The following is a 23,226-nucleotide window of genomic DNA, read 5'->3' on the forward strand; positions in this document are numbered from 1 at the left end:
GGTGTCCCTTAGGCCCTTAAAACAGGCTCAGTCCCCAGAGAAACTGTCTACATGCAGCCTGGCCTGTTCCCTCCCTGGCTCTTTGGCTTGTTAACCACCCGCTTATACAGCCAGCTCGGTCCCACCGCACCCTCTTAGGCCTGGGAAGTAGTTTCCTATTGCTCTGTGGTTAAGTTCTCTCATCTTTAATAAACCCCCAAAGGTTGGCTGTGCAGTCTCCCACCTGCTCAGTAGGCTGCACACCAGACATCCACTCCCCCTGATATCACAGGCACGTGCCACATGGCTAAGCCCTTCCTTCACACTGCTTCCTGGGTCAGGACAAACCTTCCCCACACCACTCCTCCCCCACAAACCCCCTTGCCAGCCCTGCAGTGACCACCAAGTCATCTTCAGATCAAGTTCCAATCTAGGTCAGGTTTCTTTGGTCTCTGCTCTCTGGAGCTCTCTTCCTAACTCAGTGCCTCCTTCCCCATTCATTCAGGGATTGTGTGATAAAGTCTGTCTCCCCCACTTGGCTGAACAGACTTATACACAGGAGCCGGGGTTGGGGTGGGGGTTGGCTTCACCAGTCTTTCCCTGGTGCCTGACACACCACAGGCGCTCAATAAATAATTACTGTAACAATAGGCAAACACAGCAGCTTCCATGCCAGTCTGTCACTTCATTGCAGAACTGCAAATGCTCTCTCTGCCCCTTGCACACTGAAGCTTGCCAACCCTACACACTATCGTTTCCCCCAATTTAACAGTTATGGTAAAGAATCCACCAGCAATGTAGGAGACCTGGGTTCAATCCCTGGGTTGGGAAGGTCCCGTGGAGAAGGAAATGGCAACCCAGTCCAGTATTCTTGCCTGGGAAATCCCAGGGACAGAGGAGCCCTGTGGGCTACAATCCCTGGGGTATAAAAAAATCAGACACAACTTAGCAACTAAAACAACAATCAAGTAGCATACTTTCTACTGCTTTCCTTCCAATGTCTGCTTCCAAATAAGGTGAATCACTTTCACCATGTGTTATAATGAATTGATCTGTTATTATTGGATTTCCTCAAGGACAAAATCAATATTCTGGTTCTGTGTCTATTATTGATCGTGATTTTGATGTATGCGTGCCTTTCTCTAAACTCATATATAATACAGAGACTTGGAAATGTTCTTGTGTTATCACTGCAAAAAGACTATTATATCAAAATTAAAAGTTGGAAGGAAATACTGTCATTCTGCTGAAATAGATCAACATCTAAAGGTAATTTTAAGATGAGAAATGGCAGCTGCTGCTACCTGAAACTTTTCTGGCTCATGGGCTGATTTTTTTCTACCACATCAGGAATTACTGGGGTTAGGAAGCAGCCCCTTTTTTATTCTTTTTTCCCCACAGAAGTTCCTCAGAGAATTTCTGAGGAAACCAATAAAAGAGTAAATGATATCTTCTAATCAATCCTAAAGGAAATCAGTCCTGAATATTCACTGGAAGTTCTGATGCTGAAGCTGAAACTCCAATACTTTGGCCCCCTGACCCTGATGCTGGGAAAGATTGAAGGTGGGAGGAGAAGGAGGCAGCAGAGGATGAGATGGTTGAATGGCATCACTGATCTAAAGGATATGAGTTTGAGCAAGCTCCGGGAGATAGCGAAGGACAGGGAAGCCTGGCATGCTGCAGTCCATGGAGCTACAAAGAGTCAGACACAGCTTAGCGACCTAACAACAAAAACGTTAAAACTACCAGAGTGTCTAAGCTGGGGAGGTCATCTGTGACCTAAGGCATGCATGAAACCTCTATCGAAGCTGGGGGCTGAGATGAGACCCCCACAACCACGTGGCCTCTCCATCCTCTGGAGATCTCTTGTGTCAGTCAGCGCTGCTGCCCCTCCTTTTCCAGCTCTGTCTGTGAAGCCTGCACCCCACCCTGGAAGCTGGACAACCCAGTGGCACCAACACAGCCTTGAGGTTACACAGACTTTAGCTGGAATCCCAGCAGACCCTTTCCAGCAGCATGACCCTGTCCGTGAAGCTTTCTCAGCCTCTGTTCCTGAATTGTGAAATGGAGACAGTAAAACTTAACCTCTGTGGGCTCATTAAAAGCATCCAATTTTACACTCCTTCAACCCCCTGTGAGCCTTCATTATACAAAGTGCTACAGATGAAACGATGCCTCATGTAGATGGAGGCCCAGATGAAGAACCTGATAAAATATTTGTGGCCAGTCAATATTTTCATCCTATTTTTCATCATTGCCTTTATTCAGATAAACTAATAAAGGAACATACAGATGAACTGAGCAAGGCACCAAGTTGTCCTGGTTCTATAAACCTGAGAGGAAAATCAGGCTCTAATTTTTTAAAAAAATCAGTTCTGCCCAAACATAATAAAAAGGGAACCCTAACAGTTTGATTCCTGAAAACAAGATAAAGCACGCCTGACAGGAAGCAGGTACTTCACAGGTGTTTGTGGTTGGACACAACTCAAAATGATCTTTTCCTTTAGTAAAAGTACAGTATAATATAGAATCTAAAAAGCACCTTCCCTTAGTAATCAACTGGGTTACAGCACCTTAGGAGACCTGTCTACAATACTTCACATCCCATTCTGGAAAGAATCCCATTGTGGAAATAAGACTTCCCCCTCTCAGTCACACACTCTTGCCTCTCATATCCCAACGACAATGGCAATTTACTCAAAAGAGCTTAGGACCGAAGTGAATAAACTGCAGAGTCTTAGGGCACACCACTGAATTAATGGGGCTGAATGTGTTCATTGGCCAGGAGGCTGCAGCACTCCACTGGGATCCCGCGGGTGCCCGAGTGATAGAGCCTGGGTTCCTGCCTTCAAAAACTGGTCAATCCATGCAGGGAAGCCACAGGCAAATAAGCATGACAAGCAGGGTGGTCAAGACAAAGACAGAGCCTGGCACAGCGTGTGACTCAAGATGGGACCACAAACCTGAGCCCTGCATTACAGCCAAGTCACATCACAGATGATAACGAGGAATAAAATGGTATCTCATGATCTGTTAACATTTCTTACATCTCAGGCTAACACTGAAATCAAACTAGCTTGCCAGGACTCTCTACCCTTTCTCTGTTTCTTAGCCAAAAGTTGGCCTAGAAAAATAGGCTGGCGACCGATCTACTGGCCCCTCATCACCCTTCCCCCACAGAGATGCCCACATGCTCAGAAGTCTGACCAGGATCCATTCCCTGCTGTAAAGATGTCAAGTACCCATTATTTGCTCAGCAAAACTGAGTCAGTCTCAGTGGTTCCCTTATTTCAAGCTGCCAGAACCATTTTAACTAACATCGTAACAATCTACTTCGGAAGTTCCCATGAGCGAAAGCAGGCAATTTGATATACAACCTTTTAGTTTCTACAATAAGAACTGTTCGCTAAGCAGAAAAGGCAACGATACCAACTTGATTTTTTTTTTAAGCAACAGTTCTGAAGTGTAAAGAAATTATGTAAAAGTGATTTACATACTCTGCAGATGTGATCAAATACTCTGCAGATACAAATTTTGTGCAGTTGAATGTTTACAGCAATGACATGGTTGACAAACTCTAACCACACTTCCAGGGAAATTGTAGTCACAGGATGATAGCATCTTTTATTAAATTCCTATTGCATATAAACATGAAAAAGACAAGAAGAACTTTCTAAAACATGAATAATGCCTCTGTGTCTAGGTAGAGGAACTATCGTTTTTAGGTTTTGTATTTTGGTTTAATAAGTTTCCAGCAATTACCACCAGGAACACTTGAAATGTGAATAAAATGTATAATCTTTTAATCGTGTAAGTAAATAAATAAATTTTTCTCAGAACAAAACAGAGTGGGGAGGTATGTATGCAGCTAATGCAAATACTATTGATCCGCTCTTGCCTGGAATTAATGGGGGGATAGAATCCACAGGCTCTGCTCTGCAGGATTCCCTGTGGGAAGGCCCCTTCCAGAGTCAGGGCAGATGACAGGGCCAGATAACAGTGTTTAGCCACGTCTTTGATGTCCTCAGCCAGGATCCTGGACAGCTGAGCAGGGGAAACAAAAGAATGCTCTGGCAGCACTGGCCCCACCGGCCTCGGGGTCTCCCACCCTTCGGAGCGGCTGTGTTTCCCAGGGCTGACCTCTGCTCCCCCACACATGGGGCCTCAGCGGCAGCGTGACCTGCAGTATCCGAACCTCTCTCCACATTCAACCCAAGAGAAGACACTTTCTTTTTTTCTTTCCTTTTTTTTTTCCCAAACCAGCTTTGTGTCTTGATGGTCCAGCTGGTGAAAGAAACAAGCTAAAAACAAACCAGGTTCGATGCACGATACTGGATGCTTGGGGCTGGTGCACTGGGACGACCCAGAGGGATGGAATGGGGAGGGAGGAGGGAGGGGGGTTTGGGATGGGGAACACATGTATACCTGTGGCGGATTAATTTTGATATTTGACAAAACTAATACAGTTATGTAAAGTTTAAAAATAAAATAAAATTTAAATAAAATAAAATAAATAAAAACAAACCAGCAAAAATAAAAAACAAAAAACTTTCTTCCAAAATTAAGAATTTGGGGTTTACTTACCTCAGGTTATGGAGATTACAGATACATTTTGTTGAACTGTGCTTTCTACTCTTTCTCCAATGAAGACGTGTGTACTATGGAAACATTTAAAAATAATCACAGTTTTTTTCAATGTAAGCCCAAACAAGATGGCTCTGGAGTTCTGTGTGTTCTGGACACCAGTTTTGAAACAGCTGCTGGAGGTCACACATCACAGGGATTGGGTGGGGGAGACCTCACAGGAGCGGACAGCTGAGATCACCGGAGCTCAGGCAGGGCTGCGACTGACGGAAGAGACGAAGTGGGAACCTAACCCGGTCATGCCCAAGCCGTCCAGAAGGTCATCTCCACCCGCAGGTCAGCCTGCCCCAGCCTGACCCAGAACACCCAGTGTCACCACCCCTGCCTGGAAGAGGAAGCTGCCCAGCTGCACGCAGCAACAAAACCTCAGAGGAACTCAGTCTCCCACCCAGAGTTTCCTGGCCTGACTCTTATTCCCCCCAACTGCCATCAAGTCCTGACTCCCAGGGTCCCTAAGCTGCACCCTCCTTATGGATCTCCTGACTGTAATTAGCAACAGGAGTATCTCAAATTTATTGTACAAACGGTAGGCACTTACGTGGCCCAATATATTTGCCTGATAATAAAAAGCACCAATTCTGAAAAGAAATTAATGCAAAAGCAATTCAATGGAAGACAGCCTTTTCAACGAGTGGCACTGGAATAATTAGATATCAGAGGCAAAGAAGTGAATCTTAACCTAAACTTTAACTTCTATACCAAAATCAGCTCAGATTGGATCACAGACCTACACATAAAACAAAACTATAAAATTTATAGTGAAAAAAAAAAAAGCAAGAAAACAGTTTAAAATCTTCATGATCCAGGTCTAGGCAAAAAGTTTTTATATTTGAAACTAAGAGCACAATCCTTCAAATGATAAGTTGATACACTGGACTTCATCAAAATTTAAAAGTTTTTGTTCTGCAAAAGATCCTGTGGAGAAAATTAAAAGATAAGCTACAGAATAGAAGAAAGTATTTGCAAACCACATATCCAACAAAAGACTGGCATCTGTCACATTTTTTAACTCCCTAACTGAATAGTTTTAAAAATCCAGTTAGGAAATGGGCAAAAGACATAAAGAGACATTTTACCAAAGAGAATAAATAGAAAGCATGTAAGTCATGAAAACATGTTCAGCATCATTAGCCAATAGGAAAAAACAAATTAAACCCATAATAAGATATCAATACACAACCATCAGAAGTCTAAAATAAAAAAGTGACAATACCAAGTGTTGCCAAGGGCACAGAGAAACTAGATATTTACACATTGCTGGTGGGAAATTGTGTAGCTATTCTAGAAAACTGTTGTGCAATTTCTCATAAAATTAAACCTGTAACTAGCATAAGAACTAGTCATTGCACTCTTGGATATTTGTCCCACAGAAATTAAAACTTATGTTTACACAAAACCTTGTGCACAAATATCAGTACCAGCTTTACTCATAATAGCCCCAAACAGAAACAATTTGGATATCCTTTAACAGGTTAATGGTTACATTGTGGTTATGTTCAGAGCTTGGAGTATAACTCACTAATAAAAAGGAATGAATTATCTTTTTACATTTATTTTATTCAAGTATATTTAATTAACAGTGTTAATTTCCGCTGTATAGCAAGGTGACTCAGTTAGACATCTATACTTTCTTTTTCATTTCTTTTCCATTATGGTTTATGGAAGCTACAGAAATCATAATGCCTAATTATCTAGACAAAACCAACAAAAATCTTAGTAAAAGAAAAGGCCAAATAAAGATTTTTTTTTTGGACCCCCACAAAAGCCTATGAAAAAATGCAAGTTCTCAGAAAGAAACAAGGGAGATGCTAGAAAGGAAAAAGGCAGAATGTTTATCCTGAAATATGGGTGTTCCTCTGACCAGCCCCGGGGCCGAGAAAGGGAGACTGAATGATAGACAAATGAAAAAAGTCCAAGTAGAAATTAACTTGAAACAGATGACAGAATGAACAAAACATTTCTCTTCTTTTGGTGCTAAGATCTGGCTTCACAGTTGTATTTGTGGTCAGATAGATGTGTAATCAAACCTTGGCACAGCATCTTATCTCTCTATGACCTGGATCACGTTCCTGAACCAAGTTTCTGGACTTGGTTTTCCCACATATAAAATGAGAATGACAATACTACAGCTCATGGGCACTACCAGCCCAACCCAGAACCCAGCCAGAAGAGCCACATAAAACTCCTGTGAAACTCTTCCAATGTGGTAATGCAACCAAACTCAGTGGAGCACAGAATGAGGGTGACTAACTTTGCTGGACCCTGTTTCTGTTATCTCAATGTCTTTGAGTAACTAAAAGATATTTAAGTTTTAAATTTTACGAGATGTGCCACAATTAGCTACTCAAATCCATTCCCGGGGTCACTCTTTGGGCTTCCATTTTCTAGTTTCTAATCCCTGATACACAGGATCACCTTTGGGTGTCAAAACTGCAAAAGAAATGCAACAGGATGGCCATCTGCAGAATCACTTTCAGAGTGAATGTGGGTGAAGAGAAATGCACAGAAACGCACACAGATCGCCCCTCACCACCTAGGAGATAGAGTTTGAGGATCTGGTCCCACTTTTGCAACTGACCAGTTTTGTAGTAGCTTCTCAATCTAAAACATAGAAACGATAGATTCTACAGAGCAAAGAAGTCCTAGTAAATTGAAGGCCCAGATGGGTCTCCTGATATGTTACTCCCAAACTGAGTCACATTCAAGTCTAACAGAAGACAAGAATGTCAAGTGGGAAGCAGAAGCACAGACTCATTTCTCAGGCCAGAAGCAGAGCGCATGAATCAGAACCCTTTGTAAAGGATGGTCTGTATGTGTGCCTTCAACATTAAAATAAACCAGTACCTTTAAGAAATGTTTGAATAATGGTGGGAAATCTTAGTGTGGCAGGGAATTCGTCAGATGGTTCCAATCCAGGAGTGCTTGCTTTCTGAAGGACTTAGCAATTTTTGTGTGCTGTTTCCAGTCCAAAACTACTTACCAACAACCCACAAACATCTACAGGTAAGTACCCTGCCCTGGGCTGCAAACAGGTATACACACTCAGTCTGTGCCAGGCACAAAAAAAAATCACTGACAACAACAGAGTCATCTCTATGTGTTTCTGCCCCACCTGCTACAGAATAAGAGTCCCACTCCTCCTCTAAGCACTCCAAACCAGTGCTGGGAGACCCTGTGTGCAACTGCAAACCAACCCTAAAGCTGCAGGCTCCAAAACTGAGCTTACCTGAGGGGGCAATCTGTGGAGTGTGCCCTAGACTGAAGACTTATGTCCCCCTAAAATTCATATATGAAAGCCCTGCCTCTCAGTGTGGCTGAATTTGAAGAAAGAGCCTAAAAGGAGGTAATTAAGGTGAAGTGAGGTCATAAGGGTGGGGCCCTGATCAATAGGGTTAGTGTCCTTATTAGAAAAGACAGCAGAGGACGCTCTCTCCACCCTTGAAGAGGATGGGAGGAATGACCATGTGAGAACACAGCAAGAAGTTGACCACCTGCAAGCCAGGAAGAAAGCTTTCACCAGAAACCAAATCAAGCAGAATTTTGATCTTGAATTTCTAGCCACCAGCATTGTGAGAAATAAATTTCTGCTGTTTAAGCCACTCAGTTTATGGTATTTTGTTATGACAGCCCAAGCTACTACAGGGCAGTGCAAGAAGGAAATATTGGATCTTTACTATTATGTATCTCTTACTTTAAAAATCATAAGTACTTTAAGCCTTGGTAAGGCATTGACCCTGGTACCCGCCACCCACAATGCATGTGTCATATATAGCAGGAAGAAAGAATGGGCATCCCACAACTCAAAGGCTGGTAGAATGCCCATACCTCTCCACCTAGTTTCCATGGATTGCAACATATTATAGCTTATATGTGGCCACCTTGTGATCTTAGATAACAGCATCTTTACCATATTTTCTATGAAAATGAAAATCACAGCACAGAGGCTCACTGCCAGTCTTACTGCTAAAATGTAAGTTCCATCAGGGCAGGAATCACCTCTTTTGTTCATCACTGTATCTTCAGCACTTAGACCAGTACTTGGCACAAAATATCAACTCGATAAATATTTATATATTAAATGTTGTTGTTGTCATTTATTTGCTAAGTTATCTCCTACTCCCTTTTGCGACCCCATGGACTGTAGCACACCAGGCTCCTCTGTCCATGGATTTCCCAGGCAAGAATACTGGAGTGGGTTGCCATTTCCTTCTCTAGGAGATTTTCCCAACCCAGGGATCAAACTCATGTTTCCTGCATTGGCAGGTGGGTTCTTTACCACTGAGCCACCAGGAAAGCCTATGTGTTAAATAACTGATGGGATTTTGTTGCTGAAACACCTGTTGCCTTTACAGACCACCAATGCCAACAGATTTTAAAATTTTGGAAACAACTATCTAACCTTGTTTTTAATTTTTACAAATGAAGACATCAATGGGTTTTTATTTTGTTTTGTTAAAATACAAAATTTCAAAATGTACCAATTAGTTCATATCAAGGAAGAGATATTTAGGTAATTTCCTTAAAGTACTTTTTACCTGGTAGATGCCCAAGGACTGTAGTGGCTATAACAATTATTATTTAATATTATTCAGCTAATTCTTGTGCCTGAACACACTGGAATGCAACGTAGTTACCAACCAATGAAATACTCTTCTATGCATGAGCTCCTTGTTTTACTCTTCTATTGTGTTGCCCTCCATACATCTCTCCAGAAGACATTGCTAAGAACATAATAAGTACTTTCATTTGACAGATTTGAAACTAACTGACCTTTTGGCTCAAATTCTCCTCCTACACTGTAGTCAAGACCTCAAAATAGAACCCTTAATAGTTCTCCAATTGTTTCTACCAGTATTAGGCTTGGCTCTGTGCAGAGTTCTGTAAGTTCCCTAAAGAACAAAGCTCATTCATTCCTCAAATATTTACTGAGCACATACTGTGGGCCAGCCATTGTGCTGGGTGCTGGGTGCTGGGTGCTGGGTGCTGGAGCAGGATGGTGAGCAAGGCAGACTTGATCCTTCACAGCACTTACCATGTGCCACAGGGGAGATAAGACATCAAACAAAGGAATATGGAATTGCAAATCTGGTGTGTCCCACGAAGTGGTTTTCACCCTTTTCTTATTTTTTGAAATGAAAATTGCCTACATATACCTCAGTTCAGAAAGATTTTATCTGATAATTTCCTTTCCAAATCTTTTTGAGTCAAGAACTGTAACTATCAATCAGAATTCCTGATCAACAAAAGATCTCACAGTCACCCCACAGTTAAGATCACTCTGCACAAAGGGGAGAAACTGAGATAGAACTGAGTTATCAAACTCAGTGATGGGTAAATGCACAATTGCCAGCAGGTTTTTGCTTCTGTGTGTGCATGGGGGGTGGGCAGTATTTGTTTCTGGTTTTTAGAGCTTATATAACAGATCTCTTGGCTACCTTCATAGATCTCTGGTTCTCAAGCATGGCTGTTCATCAGAATCATCTGGAAGGCTTGCTAAACCTCAGATTGTTGGCCAATCTCCCCCTTCCCAGAGCTTCTGAGTAGCGCTGAATGTGGAACCTGAGAATCTGCATTTTGTGCACATTCTCTGGTGATGCCAAAGCTGCTGGTCCAGCAACTACAATTGGAGAACTGAGGTATGAAATGCTTTAATGTCTTGGATTTACTTCAAGGTAATTCAGGAGGGTTGCAGTGTGGGGAGGGAGGATACAGAAAAAACAAAATTGACAAAGTGTTCACAATTGTAGAACTGGGTGAGATCACACAGAAGTTCATTAGACAACCTTTCTACTTTCATAGACATTTGAAGTTTTTCCACAATTAAAAGGTAACAGGAGTCAGTTGGATCAAGATTTGTCATTGCACATCTTTAAGAGGACTTGGGTTCCCACAAAGGCCCTGAAATATACTCCCCCCAAAGGCTATTTTGAACATTTGTGACATGCCAGACCTTGGCTGACCACTAGAGGGAGTCAAACAAAATGAAGACACAAATTGCTATCCTCAAGTCCATAATTTGGTGGGATAAAGAAAATTATTGTGTTACAGAGACAAATAAATGGCATAAAAGATAATTAAGAGGGAGTAAGAGAGTGAGAAGACTAAGGCAAAACTGCATCCTTTCCCACTATATATCCTTGAAGTTAAACTTTTTTCCCATTTTCTAAGGATCCAACAGAGCGTGTGCACAGCGCACGCACGTGTGCACACACAGGCAGTCAAGTTTCAGAAATATATATTACCATCAATCAATTATGTTTTATCAAGATGGAAAGAACATCAAAAACACAAATAAAAGGAAAAGGCCAAGAGTCTGCTAGATAATATATAATTTATCCACACAAAAGAATACAAAATTGTAATTTAAAATGACAATATCAATGAAATAATAAGTATATTCATAATGAAAAGCAAAAGTGTTAGTCACTCAGTCGTGTCCAACTCTTTGTGACCCCATGGACTATAGCCATCAGGTTCCTCTGTCCATGGCATTCTCCAGGCAAGAATATTGGAGTGGGTAGCCATTTCCTCCTCCAGGGGATCTTCCTGATCCAGGGACTGAACCCAGGTCTCCCGCATTGCAGACAGACACTTTACCAACTGAGCCATCAGGGAAGCCATACTCATAATAATGACAAAATGGCACGGATTACACTTATTATTTCATTGATGTTATTTTAAATTACAATTTTGTATTCTCTTATGTGGATAAATATATATACATAATCTTGGCCAATGTTCAGAAGCATACAGAACTTAATTTTAAGACCAAAAAAAACACACAAAAGAATTAGCAGTAATTATATCTGGATCGTAGATTTCTAACTTTCTTCTTTTTTTTAACTCTTCTGCAGGTTTTTCAATTTTATGTCACAAATATAACTTCTACAATAGTCTTCCTCATTGTACTGTTTTTTTTAAGGGTAATTAGCTAAAGTACTATAATTTAGCTGTATACTCAGAAACTGAACCTAAAAGATAAGTGTGCCCATTAAGCAGTGTACAAACTGCAAAGATTAACTGGAATCTTTTGAAGGGTTTCAAAGTCCATGGACTCTCTGGAATAGCCAGGCCAGGGTTCTATGCATTACCCTCAGCCAACCCTAATAGTCAGTTACCCCCACAAAAGCCCTAGAGGCTTCCTAGGGGAAACAGAACAGAACCACTGAAGCATGCTGGACAGGGAAATGTGGGTTATTAAAAGCAAGCTCCCTTTCCCCACTTAAAACATGAAGCATCCATACCACATTCTTTGTTTAAATATCCTGGTCCCATTCAATCGTGAGGACTATGCTTGGGCATGGAACAGGGTGCAGGGAGCCTGCCTCTCTCTTTAAATTATAGTCTGTCTTCTTTTCATTCTGAATATTTTCATCACTAATTAGCTCTACTTTGAGATTGCCTCTGAACATTCTGGAATTGCCAACTAATTCAAATTTTGAATCCACAAACTAGACACAATTTTCTTAAAATGGGAGTTTCTAATGTCAATTAAAATGGTAGTAGTACACTGAATATCTGTAATACCATAAAAGTTCAGCCAATTGCTTACTAAATGAACAAGTAATCAACTTCATACTAAGCATAGAAATCTTTAGATAGACTCTAGATTATAAACTCTCCTATTAAAAATGACAAGGCAAAAATACAGATATTAAAGTGTAGCTTCAAATTACCCACCCAGTAAAAGATTAGAGGCATTTGGTGCAAGTGGCTCTTTTCATTAGCTAAAAACAACTTAAACCACAGATAAGCCATTTGTTAAGCAACAACAAAAAAGGCTAGAATGGAATTTCAATTTCAACCTGAACTTACTTTTTACCCTTTAAAGAATACTTCTCCCAAAAAAACACTAATTCTAAAAGCTACAGGTACCCAATATTCATAGCAGCATTATTTACAACAGCCAAGACACGGAAGCAACCTAAGTGTCTGTCAATAGATGAACAGATACAGAAGATGCAGAGTATTACTCAGCCATAAAAAGAATGAAATATTGCCACTGGCAGTGACATGGAAGGACCTGGAGGGTATTACGCTAGTGAAATAAGTCAAAGACAGATACTGTATGACATCACTTATATGTGAATTGTAAAAAATACAACAAACTAGTGAATATAAAAAACAAGAGGCAGCTTCACAGACACTGAGAACAAACTAGCGGTTACCAGTGGGGAGAGTGATGAGGGACGGGTGAAGTGAAGGGGATGAAGAGGTACAAACTCTTAGGTATAAAAAAAGCCACAAGGATGTATTGTGCAATACTTTATAATGACTATAAATGGAGTATAACCTTTAAAATTATGAATCACTATATTGTACACCTGAAACTTACATAATATTGTAAATCAACTACACTTCCTTTAAAAACATCAACAACAACAACAACAAAAAACTTGTTCCAGAATGAACAGCAGCCCACCTCATCCACTGCTGTGGGGGATGGAAAATGTCACAGACCGCAAATGCAAACTTGAAATCAACCAGATTTCAGTATGAAAAGTCTCCTAGAAACAGCTCCTCACCTCTGTTTCATTTAATCGTCTCACATTTTTAATTTGGTTTTCGTTTTCTAGAAACAAACTTTTCTGAGCAAACCCAAAACAGTGCTCTAGAAGCAACAGATTGGATATAAGGAATTCCTCAAATCTGCCCAGAGATTTAAGACATTCTAAATCAGGCGTAGGAGTCTAATTGGCCTTTAAAACTTCCAATAACGTTTTCCTACAAAATGCTGCAAACCAGGTGACATTAAAACAACTGGTTTATGTCAGATGAAGGTCAGAACCCTCCCAGATCTCTACCCTTCCCCCAGATCTAACACAGCAGTGTTAAAATGCTCTCACTAGGAATAAAAGTTTTTAACAAATCAAATTTGCACATGGTTTAAAAGAGATACTAAAGAAATCTTCCAAGTCCTGAGTAACACTGACCTCTATAAGCAAAGTTTATTAAACAAAGCTTCAGTACACAAATTAAGTAGTCCCTCTTTTTTCCTGGTCTTCAAGACCAGAGATCAAAAGAGGCTTTGACAGCAAAATGGCCCAACATCCTTCTCCATGAATGACCATCGCCTCCACCCCGCCTGGCGCCTTGGCGGCCACACACACACACACACACACACACACACACAGACACACCCCTTCTTGGACTTCAGGGAAGCAGCCTTTGTTCCCAAGACCCCAAACTGGAACCCAGCGACTAAGCGCTCGCCTCTTCGGAACCAGCCTTTCCAAGGGTCGGAGCCCCTCCAGGAAGGTCCCAGGGCGGTTTTGGAAAGAAGCCCCACTTTCTGCCGCGTCCCAAGTGCCGGGAAGTTAGAGCCGGCACCTCCGGCTCCAGCTTCTCCAAACACAGAGGCGTGGACACGCATGCATGCACGCGCGCACTGCCTCAAAACAGTGACCCCCACCATCAGTGTCATTTGTTTCAGCTCTCACCTACCGAGCGGGGACCTTGTGCCGCGCGCTCAGCGCGCGCTCCAAGTCCATCCAACTCTAAGCCTGGCCGATCCCTCTCTCTCTCTCACACACACACACACTCACACACGCGCACGCATCCACATCCCCACGCGCCCTCGGGGCTGAACCCCGACACTTCCGCAGCCTTCCGGCGATCGGGGCAGGGAAAGTGCCCCGGTCCACCCATCCGTCCCCTCGCCGGCTCTTCCCCGGGGCGCTGGGCGGCGAGCTGTCCCCCCGCTCGCCCCGGGGACGGCGCGCGACAGCTCTTACCGCGGCCCTTTGTCCTCGCTCCGCCGCGGCCCGGCTACGGTGCGCCCGCCGCCGTCGGAGGGCCGGCCCAGCCGCCCGCGCGCTCACTCCCCAGCTCCCGGGCTCGGCCGGCCGGGGGGCGCGCGGCAAAGCCCGGATCTGCGGACCGCAGCCAGCGCCCGGGACTGACCCCTGACCCCCCGCCGCCCCCGGAGTCCGCTTCTCCAGGTCTTCCAGCCGACAGCGGAGGAGGGCCGGCGGTGGGCTCGGCCGCCCCCGGGACCCCGCTGGGCAAGGGTAGCGGCGAGGGCGGCGCGGGGGATGCAGCGGGGAGGCGTCGGGCGAGGGGAGGTTAGGGCCGGAGGTTCGAGGACCGGCGCCCGCCCGCCGATCCGGGTCCTCGCCCCGCCGAGGACGCGGCGCCCCTGGCCCAGGCCGGGTCCCCTTGCTCTACCCCTGCGCCCTTCTCGCCGAAGTCCGACCTCCCACCTGCCGGGCCCGGCAGCGGACGAGGGGGCGCCGCCGGCTTTCTTCTCCGATCTCCCCCGAGGAGTCCTCCGGCAGCTTCCCTGTTCCGCCCCCAGCACACCGCCCACCGTCCCGCGGGGCCACACTGGGAGCCTCTCCAGCCCCCGAAGGCTGAGTAGGGGCGAGAGCCTGGACAGACGTTGGGAGAACCCTGGGAGAACACAGATCGTTTTGTTGCTTGGGACCCAGGCGCCCAGTGGCGAGGCGACCAGGCAAGTCTGGGAGGCTGCAGGAGCGGAGCCCAGGCTTCCCAAAGGCTCCCCACCAAGGACCCCGGCCCCCCGAAATGAGCCCGGCGGAGGGCCACGTCGGTCGGGGGCCCGAGGCACCGTCCTGGGCGCCCGCGGTACCGGCTCCCCGCGCCCTTCTCTCTGCCAACGGCTCAAAGCAGGGCATGGGAGACTAGGGTCCCCAACCGCCAGCGGCCCACCTGACCCTGGGAGGCTCTCACCAGGGAACCTGTCTGAGGCCAGCAGAAGAGAAAGCTTCTGAAATGCCAGGCCCTTGCGGGTGGAACCTTCCCTGGCCCCAGGGTCGGGTAGAATGAATGAAAGGAAGGAAGGAACCCACGAACCTCCAAGAAATCTTTGCAGACCTCTCTCGGGAGACTGGTGCTGATGTAGCCCGAGGGATGAGCACAGGACAGGAGTAAAACTCCAGATTTATCTTTTTAAGCCAAAAGAGGGGCCCCTGTGATTTCAGGAACCTGCGTGCCTGGCACAGAGGTAGAGTCAAAGACCAGCCCTGAAACCTCAGGGGCACTCACCCCCACGACTCGCACCGTGGCCTTGGGCCAGTCTGACACTGTCCTTGAGGATGGGGAAGACAGCCACAGTTCACTGAGCTGAATCATTACATGAGGGAATGAGGGTCTGGCCCCCAGCCAGTGCCAGCACTCAACAGGTTCTGGGTAAAAATACTGCCTTAATCTCTGTAGATTTCCTGTCCTCTGGTTGGCGGTACCATCACTTTTCTTATTATAAAATATTTCAGAGGCACACTAGAGAGAGTAAGTTTGTCAGCCCCTGCGTGTGTGCCCAAGAACCAGCTAACCCTAACCTCTTGCCGTACTTAATTCAGATTATCTCCTAAGAAATAAATATCACAATACAGTTAAAGCCCCTGAACAGCCCTCCCTGATCCCGGTTCTCTCCCGAATTAACACCCCCAGCACCCATTTAAAACATCTCACCAGTATTTTCACACCATTGCTACATATGCATGTGTTCATGTTACTACTACATATACCTGTGTCCAAATAGAACATGTTTACCAGTTTTACAGCTTTCTGTGTGTTATGTTCTGCATTTCCTTATGTAACCCGGTCAGTTTGTTTTATGCTGTTTCACACAATGTTATGCTTAAGAGCCATCTCGTCATACAAATGTTGTTGTTGTTCAGTCACTAAGGTGTGTCCAACTCTTTGCAGCCCTGTGCACTGTAGCCCACCAGGTGCTTCTGCCCATGGGATTTCCCAGGCAAGAATACTGGAGTGGGTTGCCATGCCTTCCTCCAGGGGATTTTCCCCACCAAGGGATCAAACCCCACACCTTCTACTTGACAGGTGGATTCTTGACCCCTGCACCACCTAGGAAGCCCATCATACATATAACCCTAGGCTATTCATTTTAACTGCTGGATAGTGTTCCATTGCGTGAATGGCTTGGCTTGTATAGACATTTTTCTGTTGATCGATGTTTGAGTTGATCAGTTTTCCATGATTAAAAATAAGATTATTGTGGGACTTCCCTGTCAGTTCAGTGGTTAAGACTCCATACTTCTACTGCAGGGTGCCACAGGTTCAATCCCTGGTTGAGAAACGAAGATGCCACATACCACATGACCACACACACACACACACACACACAAGAAAGAAATGAAATAAGACTGCAATGGACATTTTCAACTGCATTTGTGTTTCTAGGGAATGCACTGTTTTTCAACCACTGCAGTAAAAACGTGTAGAATAACTGTGTTAATCTTAACTAATATGATTCTATGGTGTAGATTACTTAGTACAATTGCTAAATGAATCATCATTACACTTTTTTTCCCTTGCATTTTGACAGCTTAAATTTTATCAAGCAAATAAAATTCTACAGAACAAGGTCAGGAAACCTTTTTTTGAAGGGTTAAAGGAAATATTTTAGGCTTTAGGCCAGCCAGGAGGCAAAATTCACACTATTTGATTATGTAAGTACTTATACAACCATTTAAAGTATAATCTTTTAAAAATGTGAAGACCATTCTTACCTCATGGGTCGTAAAAAAAAGACACCCTCCCCCACAAAAAAGCTAGATAGCAGAACAGATTTGGCCCATGGGCCATAGTTTGTCTGCCTAACCACCATTATGTGAAAGTCATTCAAAAAATGCATCCCTTTCCTTGAAAACCAACATTAAAAAGGAAGTCAGTTTTAAAGATTTTCTTGGATGTGGACCATTTTTAAAGTCTGCACTGAATTAGTTACAATATTGTCTCTGTTGTTTGTTTTCTGGTTTTGTGGTCATGAGACATGTAGGAGGCCATCTCCATAACCAGAGATCGAACCCACGCCCCCTGCACTGGAAGGCAAATTTCCAACCACTGGACTGCCAGGGAAGTCCCCAGGAAGTCATTTTTAATAAAGACAAAAATATTTGATTCACCAGAAGAATCGAAGTGAATATTAGATTCCTGCTAGGGAAAAATTCTTAGGAAGATGTCCCATGCCTCAGCTGATTGATACAATGACTTTGAGGAAGCCAGTGAAGCCTATTTTTTAACTCTATAATAAATTCTAGAAATGGAAAGACTCCTATCAATTAAGAATTAGATAAGAAATGACACTCAATGAATGTGTTTTATTTTTTGTTGTGTATTTTTTTCCTGCCTGATGAATCATCCCTCTGCTCCTAGTTCGTTGATTTAAATACGAGCACACAAATACAAATAATTAGCTTTTTCTTCCTGAAATGAACCTGACCTACTTATTTTGTCTTTACTGAACTTGAACTAAAACTTGAAAACAGTAATTTCAAGAAATTTTCTTACATGAGGGGACTCAACCTAGTTTAAAATGTTGACAAAAACAGGTCCAAACTAAAAAACTGGTGGCGAACCTCGGACTCACAAAGGCACTGTCACTCTCTGAGCCCATTCAGTAAGCAGGGTTCGCGGAGGCCATGGGGTCAGGAAGGCAATTAGACATGGCTTCTGGGCATATTTTTTCTTTCACCAGCATTATCCTAAAGAATCACACACACAGTCTTCTCTCCCTCTCACATACACATACTCATACACATGTCCCCTTTATATGTCTGTGCGTGTGCTGCACACATGTATTCCTTACAAACATATCTGCTTCCTTAAATGCACGTAGTGCACACGCTTCAAATATGCATGTGGCTCTTCTTCACATACATACGTCTTTCACATATGTTTCTTTCCACCAACACTAAAGATTTCTCTTTCTTCCTCTCTCTTCTCTCTCTTACACACACACTTGCCACACAAACATCTCTCCCCTTAGCACATACATTCTCCTTACTCCCATATCTGTTTCTTGCAAATTCAACTCTTCTCTACTTTTTCTTTCTAACATACACATATTTTCACACAACTACACCCAGACCCAAATGCATTCTCTCGTGGGTTTTCATAGATATGTATATTTGCTTATCTTAGTTCAGTTCAGTTCAGTCGCTCAGTCGTGTCTGACTCTGCGATCCCATGGACTGCAGCATGCCAGGCCTCCCTGTCCATCACCAACTCCTGGAGCTTACTCAAACTCATGTCCATTAAGTCAGTGATGCCATCCAACTATCTCATCACACATAGAAATTTATACACCATCTCCTTAATTTCCTGCCCAACCACAGGTTCCTCTTTTCACCTCCATCACAGCAGAGCAGTTAAAATGCCACAGAGTAAGAGCTGGCTGGAGCCTTTAGCAGCTCCCATTTGTGTGTGTCAAGCAATATAGAGTTAGCTTACCGCTTGTTTCCATATGAAGAGGATTTCTGCATGGCTTTCTGTTTTATTCACTTTTGATAAATATCTGTAAAGTATAATTCAGTTTACATTGTTAGCTCTCACTTTCTGTGGAGCAAATACTTCTCTAGCCTATTAAATGCTTAAACTCTGCTCACTTAAATTCTCCCAAAATGTGAGGGAGGTGGGTATATTGGTTTTCTTGAGCTGCCATAACAAAAATACTACAAGCTGAGAGGCTTAAACGACAGAAATATATGGTCTACAGCTCTGGAGGCTAGAAGCCCAAAATCCAGGTGTCAGTGGGGTTGGTTCTTTCTGAGGGTGGTGCGAGAAGGATCTGCTCCAGGCCTTTCTCTTTGACTCCCATGGCTGTCTTCCCCCTAGGTATGTCAGTGTCCAAGATGTCCTTCTTATAAGGACACCAATCATATTGGCTTAGGGCCCACCTTAGCAACCTTATTTTAGTTTGATCGTCTCAGTAAAAACCTTCTCTGGTCACATTCTAAAAATAAGGACACATTCTAAAGTACTGGGGTTTGGGACCTCAGTGTATGAATTTGGAAGGAGGCAGGAATGGGGAATGCAATTCAGCCCCTAATAGTAGGATTTGACTTGGTTCTACAGGGGGTTCACACCAGAGATGCTGAACTTACCTGGACCAATGATGCATCTGAGACCTAGATGTGGCACTTGCTCATTTGAAACTTCAGACTCCAACTGCATTCCACACTCTCCACCTCTGTTTTACCAGGAACATTATTGTTGTTGTTCAGTTTCCCAGTCGTGTCTAGTTCTTTGGCACCCCATGGACTGCAGCACGCCAGGCTTCCCTGTCCATCACCAACTCCCACAGCTTGCTCAAACTCATGCCCATCGAGTCAGTGATGCCATCCAACCATCTCATCCTCTGTCGTCCCCTTATCCTCCTGCCTTCAATCTTTCCCAGCATCAGGGTCTTTTCCAGTGAGTCAGTTCTTCCCATCAGATGGACAAAGTATTGGAGTTTCAGCTTCAGCATCAGTCCTTCCAATGAATATTCAGGACTGATTTCCTTTAGGATTGACTGGTTGAATCTTCTTGCAGTCCAAGGGACTCTCAAGAGTCTTCTCTAACACCACAGTTCAAAAGCATCAATTCTTCAGTGCTCAGCTTTCTTTATAGTCCAACTCTCACATCCATACATGACTACTGGAAAAACAATAGCTTTGACTAGACTGACATTTGTTGGCAAAGTAATGTCTCTGCTTTTTAATATGCTGTCTAGACTGGTCATAGTTTTTCTTCCAAGGAGCAAGTGTCTTTTAATTTCATGGCTACAGTCACCATCTGCAATGATTTTGGAGCCCCAAGAAAATAGGGTCTGTCACTGTTTCCATTGTTTCCCCATCTATTTGCCATGAAGTGATGGGACCCTATGCCGTGATCTTAGTTTTCTGAATGTTGAGCTTTAAGCCAACTTTTTCACTCTCCTCTTTCACCTTCATCAGGAGGCTCTTTAGTTCTTCTTCGCTTTCTGCCATAAGGGTGGTGTCATCTGCATATCTGAGGTTATTGATATTTCTCCCAGCAATCTTGATTCCAGCTTGTGCTTCCTCCAGCCCAGCATTTCATATGACGTACTCTGCATAAAAGTTAAATAAGCAGGGTGACAATATACAGCCTTGACATACTCATTTCCCAATTTGGAACCAGTCTGTTGTTCCATGAGTGGTTCTAACTGTTGCTTCTTGACCTGCATACAGATATCTCGGGAGGCAGGTCAGGTAGTCTGGTATTGCCATCTCTTTCAGAATTTTCCACAGTTTGTTGTGATCCACACAGTCAGAGGCTTTGACGTAGTCAATAAAGCAGAAGTAGATGTTTTTCTGGAACTCTCTTGCTTTTTCAATGATCCAATGGATGTTGGCAATTTGATCTCTGGTTCCTCAGCCTTTTCTAAATCCAGATTGAACATGTGGAAGTTCACGGTTCTCATACTGTTGAAGCCTGGCTTGGAGAATTTTGAATATTACTTTGCTCGCATGTGAGGCAGACATAGACCACCCCAAATTCAGAGACCTCACTCACTGCGCTCCCTAAGGTGAAAGTGCTCCACCTGGTGGAATGTCAAGGCACTACATGTCAGCAAAGGGTCGCCCTGCTTGTAATAGGGCAGCTAGCACCTCCAGTACTCTTGCCTGGAAAATCCCATGGATGGAGGAGCCTGGTGGGCTGCAGTCCATGGGGTCACTAAGAGTCGGACACGACTGAGCGACTTCACTTTCACTTTTCACTTTCATGCATTGGAGAAGGAAATGGCAACCCACTCCAGTGTTCTTGCCTGGAGAATCCCAGGGACGGGGGAGCCTGGTGGGCTGCCGTCTGTGGGGTCACACAGAGTCGGACACGACTGAAGTGACTTAGCAGCAGCAGCACCTCATCGTCTGGTATCAAATATCAGATAAACAAGGGAAAAGAAACGGGGGGTGGGGGGGGGGCAGAACAAATTTGGTGTAACCGGTATATTTCATAGCGATAGTGCATGGGAGGTGAACTTTTGAGTTGAACGCATTTAACAGTAACATATCAGCAAACAAACTAAATTGAATTTGTATAGATAAATTCAGGTGGAATAAAATGTAGTAGTTCAACTTTCATGGGACCCGAATAATCTGGCTGCAACTAGCCACACTAGCAATGTAACACTGGCCCCTCATAACCAGAAAGGATTAAATTATACAAAAGTTTGATGGAGAAGATCCTTTGTCTGATAAAATGTATAGAAATAAACCACCTGCCAATTGTGCAACAAGATTTAAAGACCCCCTTCATAATCCCAAATGGCATTTACAGAACAAAATTATGTAAGACTGAATAAATGCAAAGAATGTCAACATCACCATAGCCATCACATTTAACCTGGGCTTCCCTGGTGGCTCAGATGGTAAAGAATCCACCTGCAATGCAAGAGACCTGTGTTCAGTCCCTGGGTTGGGAAGATCTCCTGGAGGAGGGCAGGGCTACCCACTCCAGTATTCTTGCCTGGAGAATCCCCATGGACAGAGGAGTCTGGCAGGCTATAGTCCATGGGGTTGCAAGGAGTTGGACACAACTGAACAACTAAGCACACACATTCTCTTTTTCCCCAAAAAACTCCTCTTGGGAGTTCAATCCTCCAGGAATGTAATAGTGTAACCATGGAATTCTCCAGGCAAGAATGCTGGAGTGGGTAGCCATTCCCTCCTCCAGGGGATCTTCCCGACCCAGGGATCAAGCCCAGGTCTCCTGCATAGCAGATCTGTAAAGGCAGATTCTTTATCATCTGAGCCACCAGGGAAGCCCCTATAGCAGACCAATGTATAACAGACCTGGATTATTGGGATGTGTTTCCAAATTCATATGTATATCTCACCAACATGTCAGCCTTTTAGTCAGAATGACTGGAAAAAACTTTGACAGCATCTGCAAAGAAACATTAGTGTTCTAGCAGTTAACAGCCTCTTGATGTAGTTTCTTATTATCCTGAAGAATAATGATGCTTTTGTTGAAGTAATGTATTAAGACAGAGGAAGCAATGCTGCTTCTTAAAGGCCAAGTGAAAATTGATTTGTCATATTTTCCCACCTTAGCTCTTGCTAAAGGGGAGGTAAATTGATTCAGCTTCTTTGCAGGGTAATTTAACTATCTATCAAAATCACCTCTGGCCTCATCATTCACTGCTAGCTATTTATCTTTCAGATTACTCCCACCTATGTGAAAGGAAGGCTGAATGAGATTGTTCTGTATTCGGTGTTGTTTATGGTTGGAAAGTATTGGAAATAACCCAACTGTTTGGACTCAGAAAAAGGCTTGGGTGGTTTATAGCACATACACACATATAATACTCTGTAGACATTAAAAAAAAAAAAGAGTAAGGAAAACTTTCATTGGGCTGTTAGGGAACAGTCTGCAAGATATTTTGGTAGGTTCAAAAAAATTGAGAAATAGTATGATTTACCAGTGTTCAAACAAGAGTCAGGGAAGAAATATAGATGTCTATTTATGCATAAAATATCTCTGCAAGAATCCATACAAAACCAGTACAATAGCCTCAAAGAGAGGACTTTACTACTGAGAGACAGGTGTGGATGGGACATTCTTGTTTACTCTTTGGTGCCTTTTAAATTTTGAGTCATACAAATGAAACTCTTCAAAAAATTAAGTTTTTTCTGCTTAATTTTCATCAAGTAAAATTTCTCAAAGGTCTAATGATGTTCTTGAACTGTTGGTATCGTAAGTCTGAAACCAATGTGGTTATTCTCTAATATTTGGCAGCTTTCTTTTCTTTTAGGGGAAGGTATTGTAATTTATCTTTTTCATTATAAAAATGATGTGTAACTACCTAATAAAACAAAAAGTTTCAAGTTT

The 23,226-nt window shown here is 43.5% G+C and overlaps 2 protein-coding genes across 7 annotated transcripts in view; one reads left to right on the forward strand and one right to left on the reverse strand.

Moving 5' to 3' along the window:
• Positions 1-15,608, reverse strand: part of GREB1 (growth regulating estrogen receptor binding 1) — a 133,734-nt gene extending 118,126 nt beyond the window's left edge. For 3 of the 6 annotated variants that reach the window (XM_044926242.2, XM_044926243.2, XM_044926244.2), the window contains exon 1: positions 14,826-14,849. The gene's annotated coding sequence lies outside the window, so the exon portion shown is untranslated. Of the gene's footprint in view, positions 1-4,563; positions 4,587-14,357; positions 14,464-14,825; positions 14,850-15,438 lie in introns of those variants that run through there. The other 3 variants (XM_044926237.2, XM_044926239.2, XM_044926240.2) reach the window with 3 other exon arrangements.
• On the forward strand, positions 4,692-14,692 carry LOC123328754 (basic proline-rich protein-like). Its single transcript, XM_044926706.1, has 2 exons — positions 4,692-4,899; positions 14,229-14,692. The coding sequence occupies exons 1-2, from the start codon at positions 4,692-4,694 to the stop codon at positions 14,690-14,692; spliced, it is 672 nt and encodes a 223-aa protein (XP_044782641.1).
• Positions 15,609-23,226: the final 7,618 nt, after the last annotated feature.

This window comes from Bubalus bubalis, chromosome 12 (genome assembly GCF_019923935.1).
Source record: "Bubalus bubalis isolate 160015118507 breed Murrah chromosome 12, NDDB_SH_1, whole genome shotgun sequence".
NCBI lineage: Eukaryota > Metazoa > Chordata > Mammalia > Artiodactyla > Bovidae > Bubalus > Bubalus bubalis.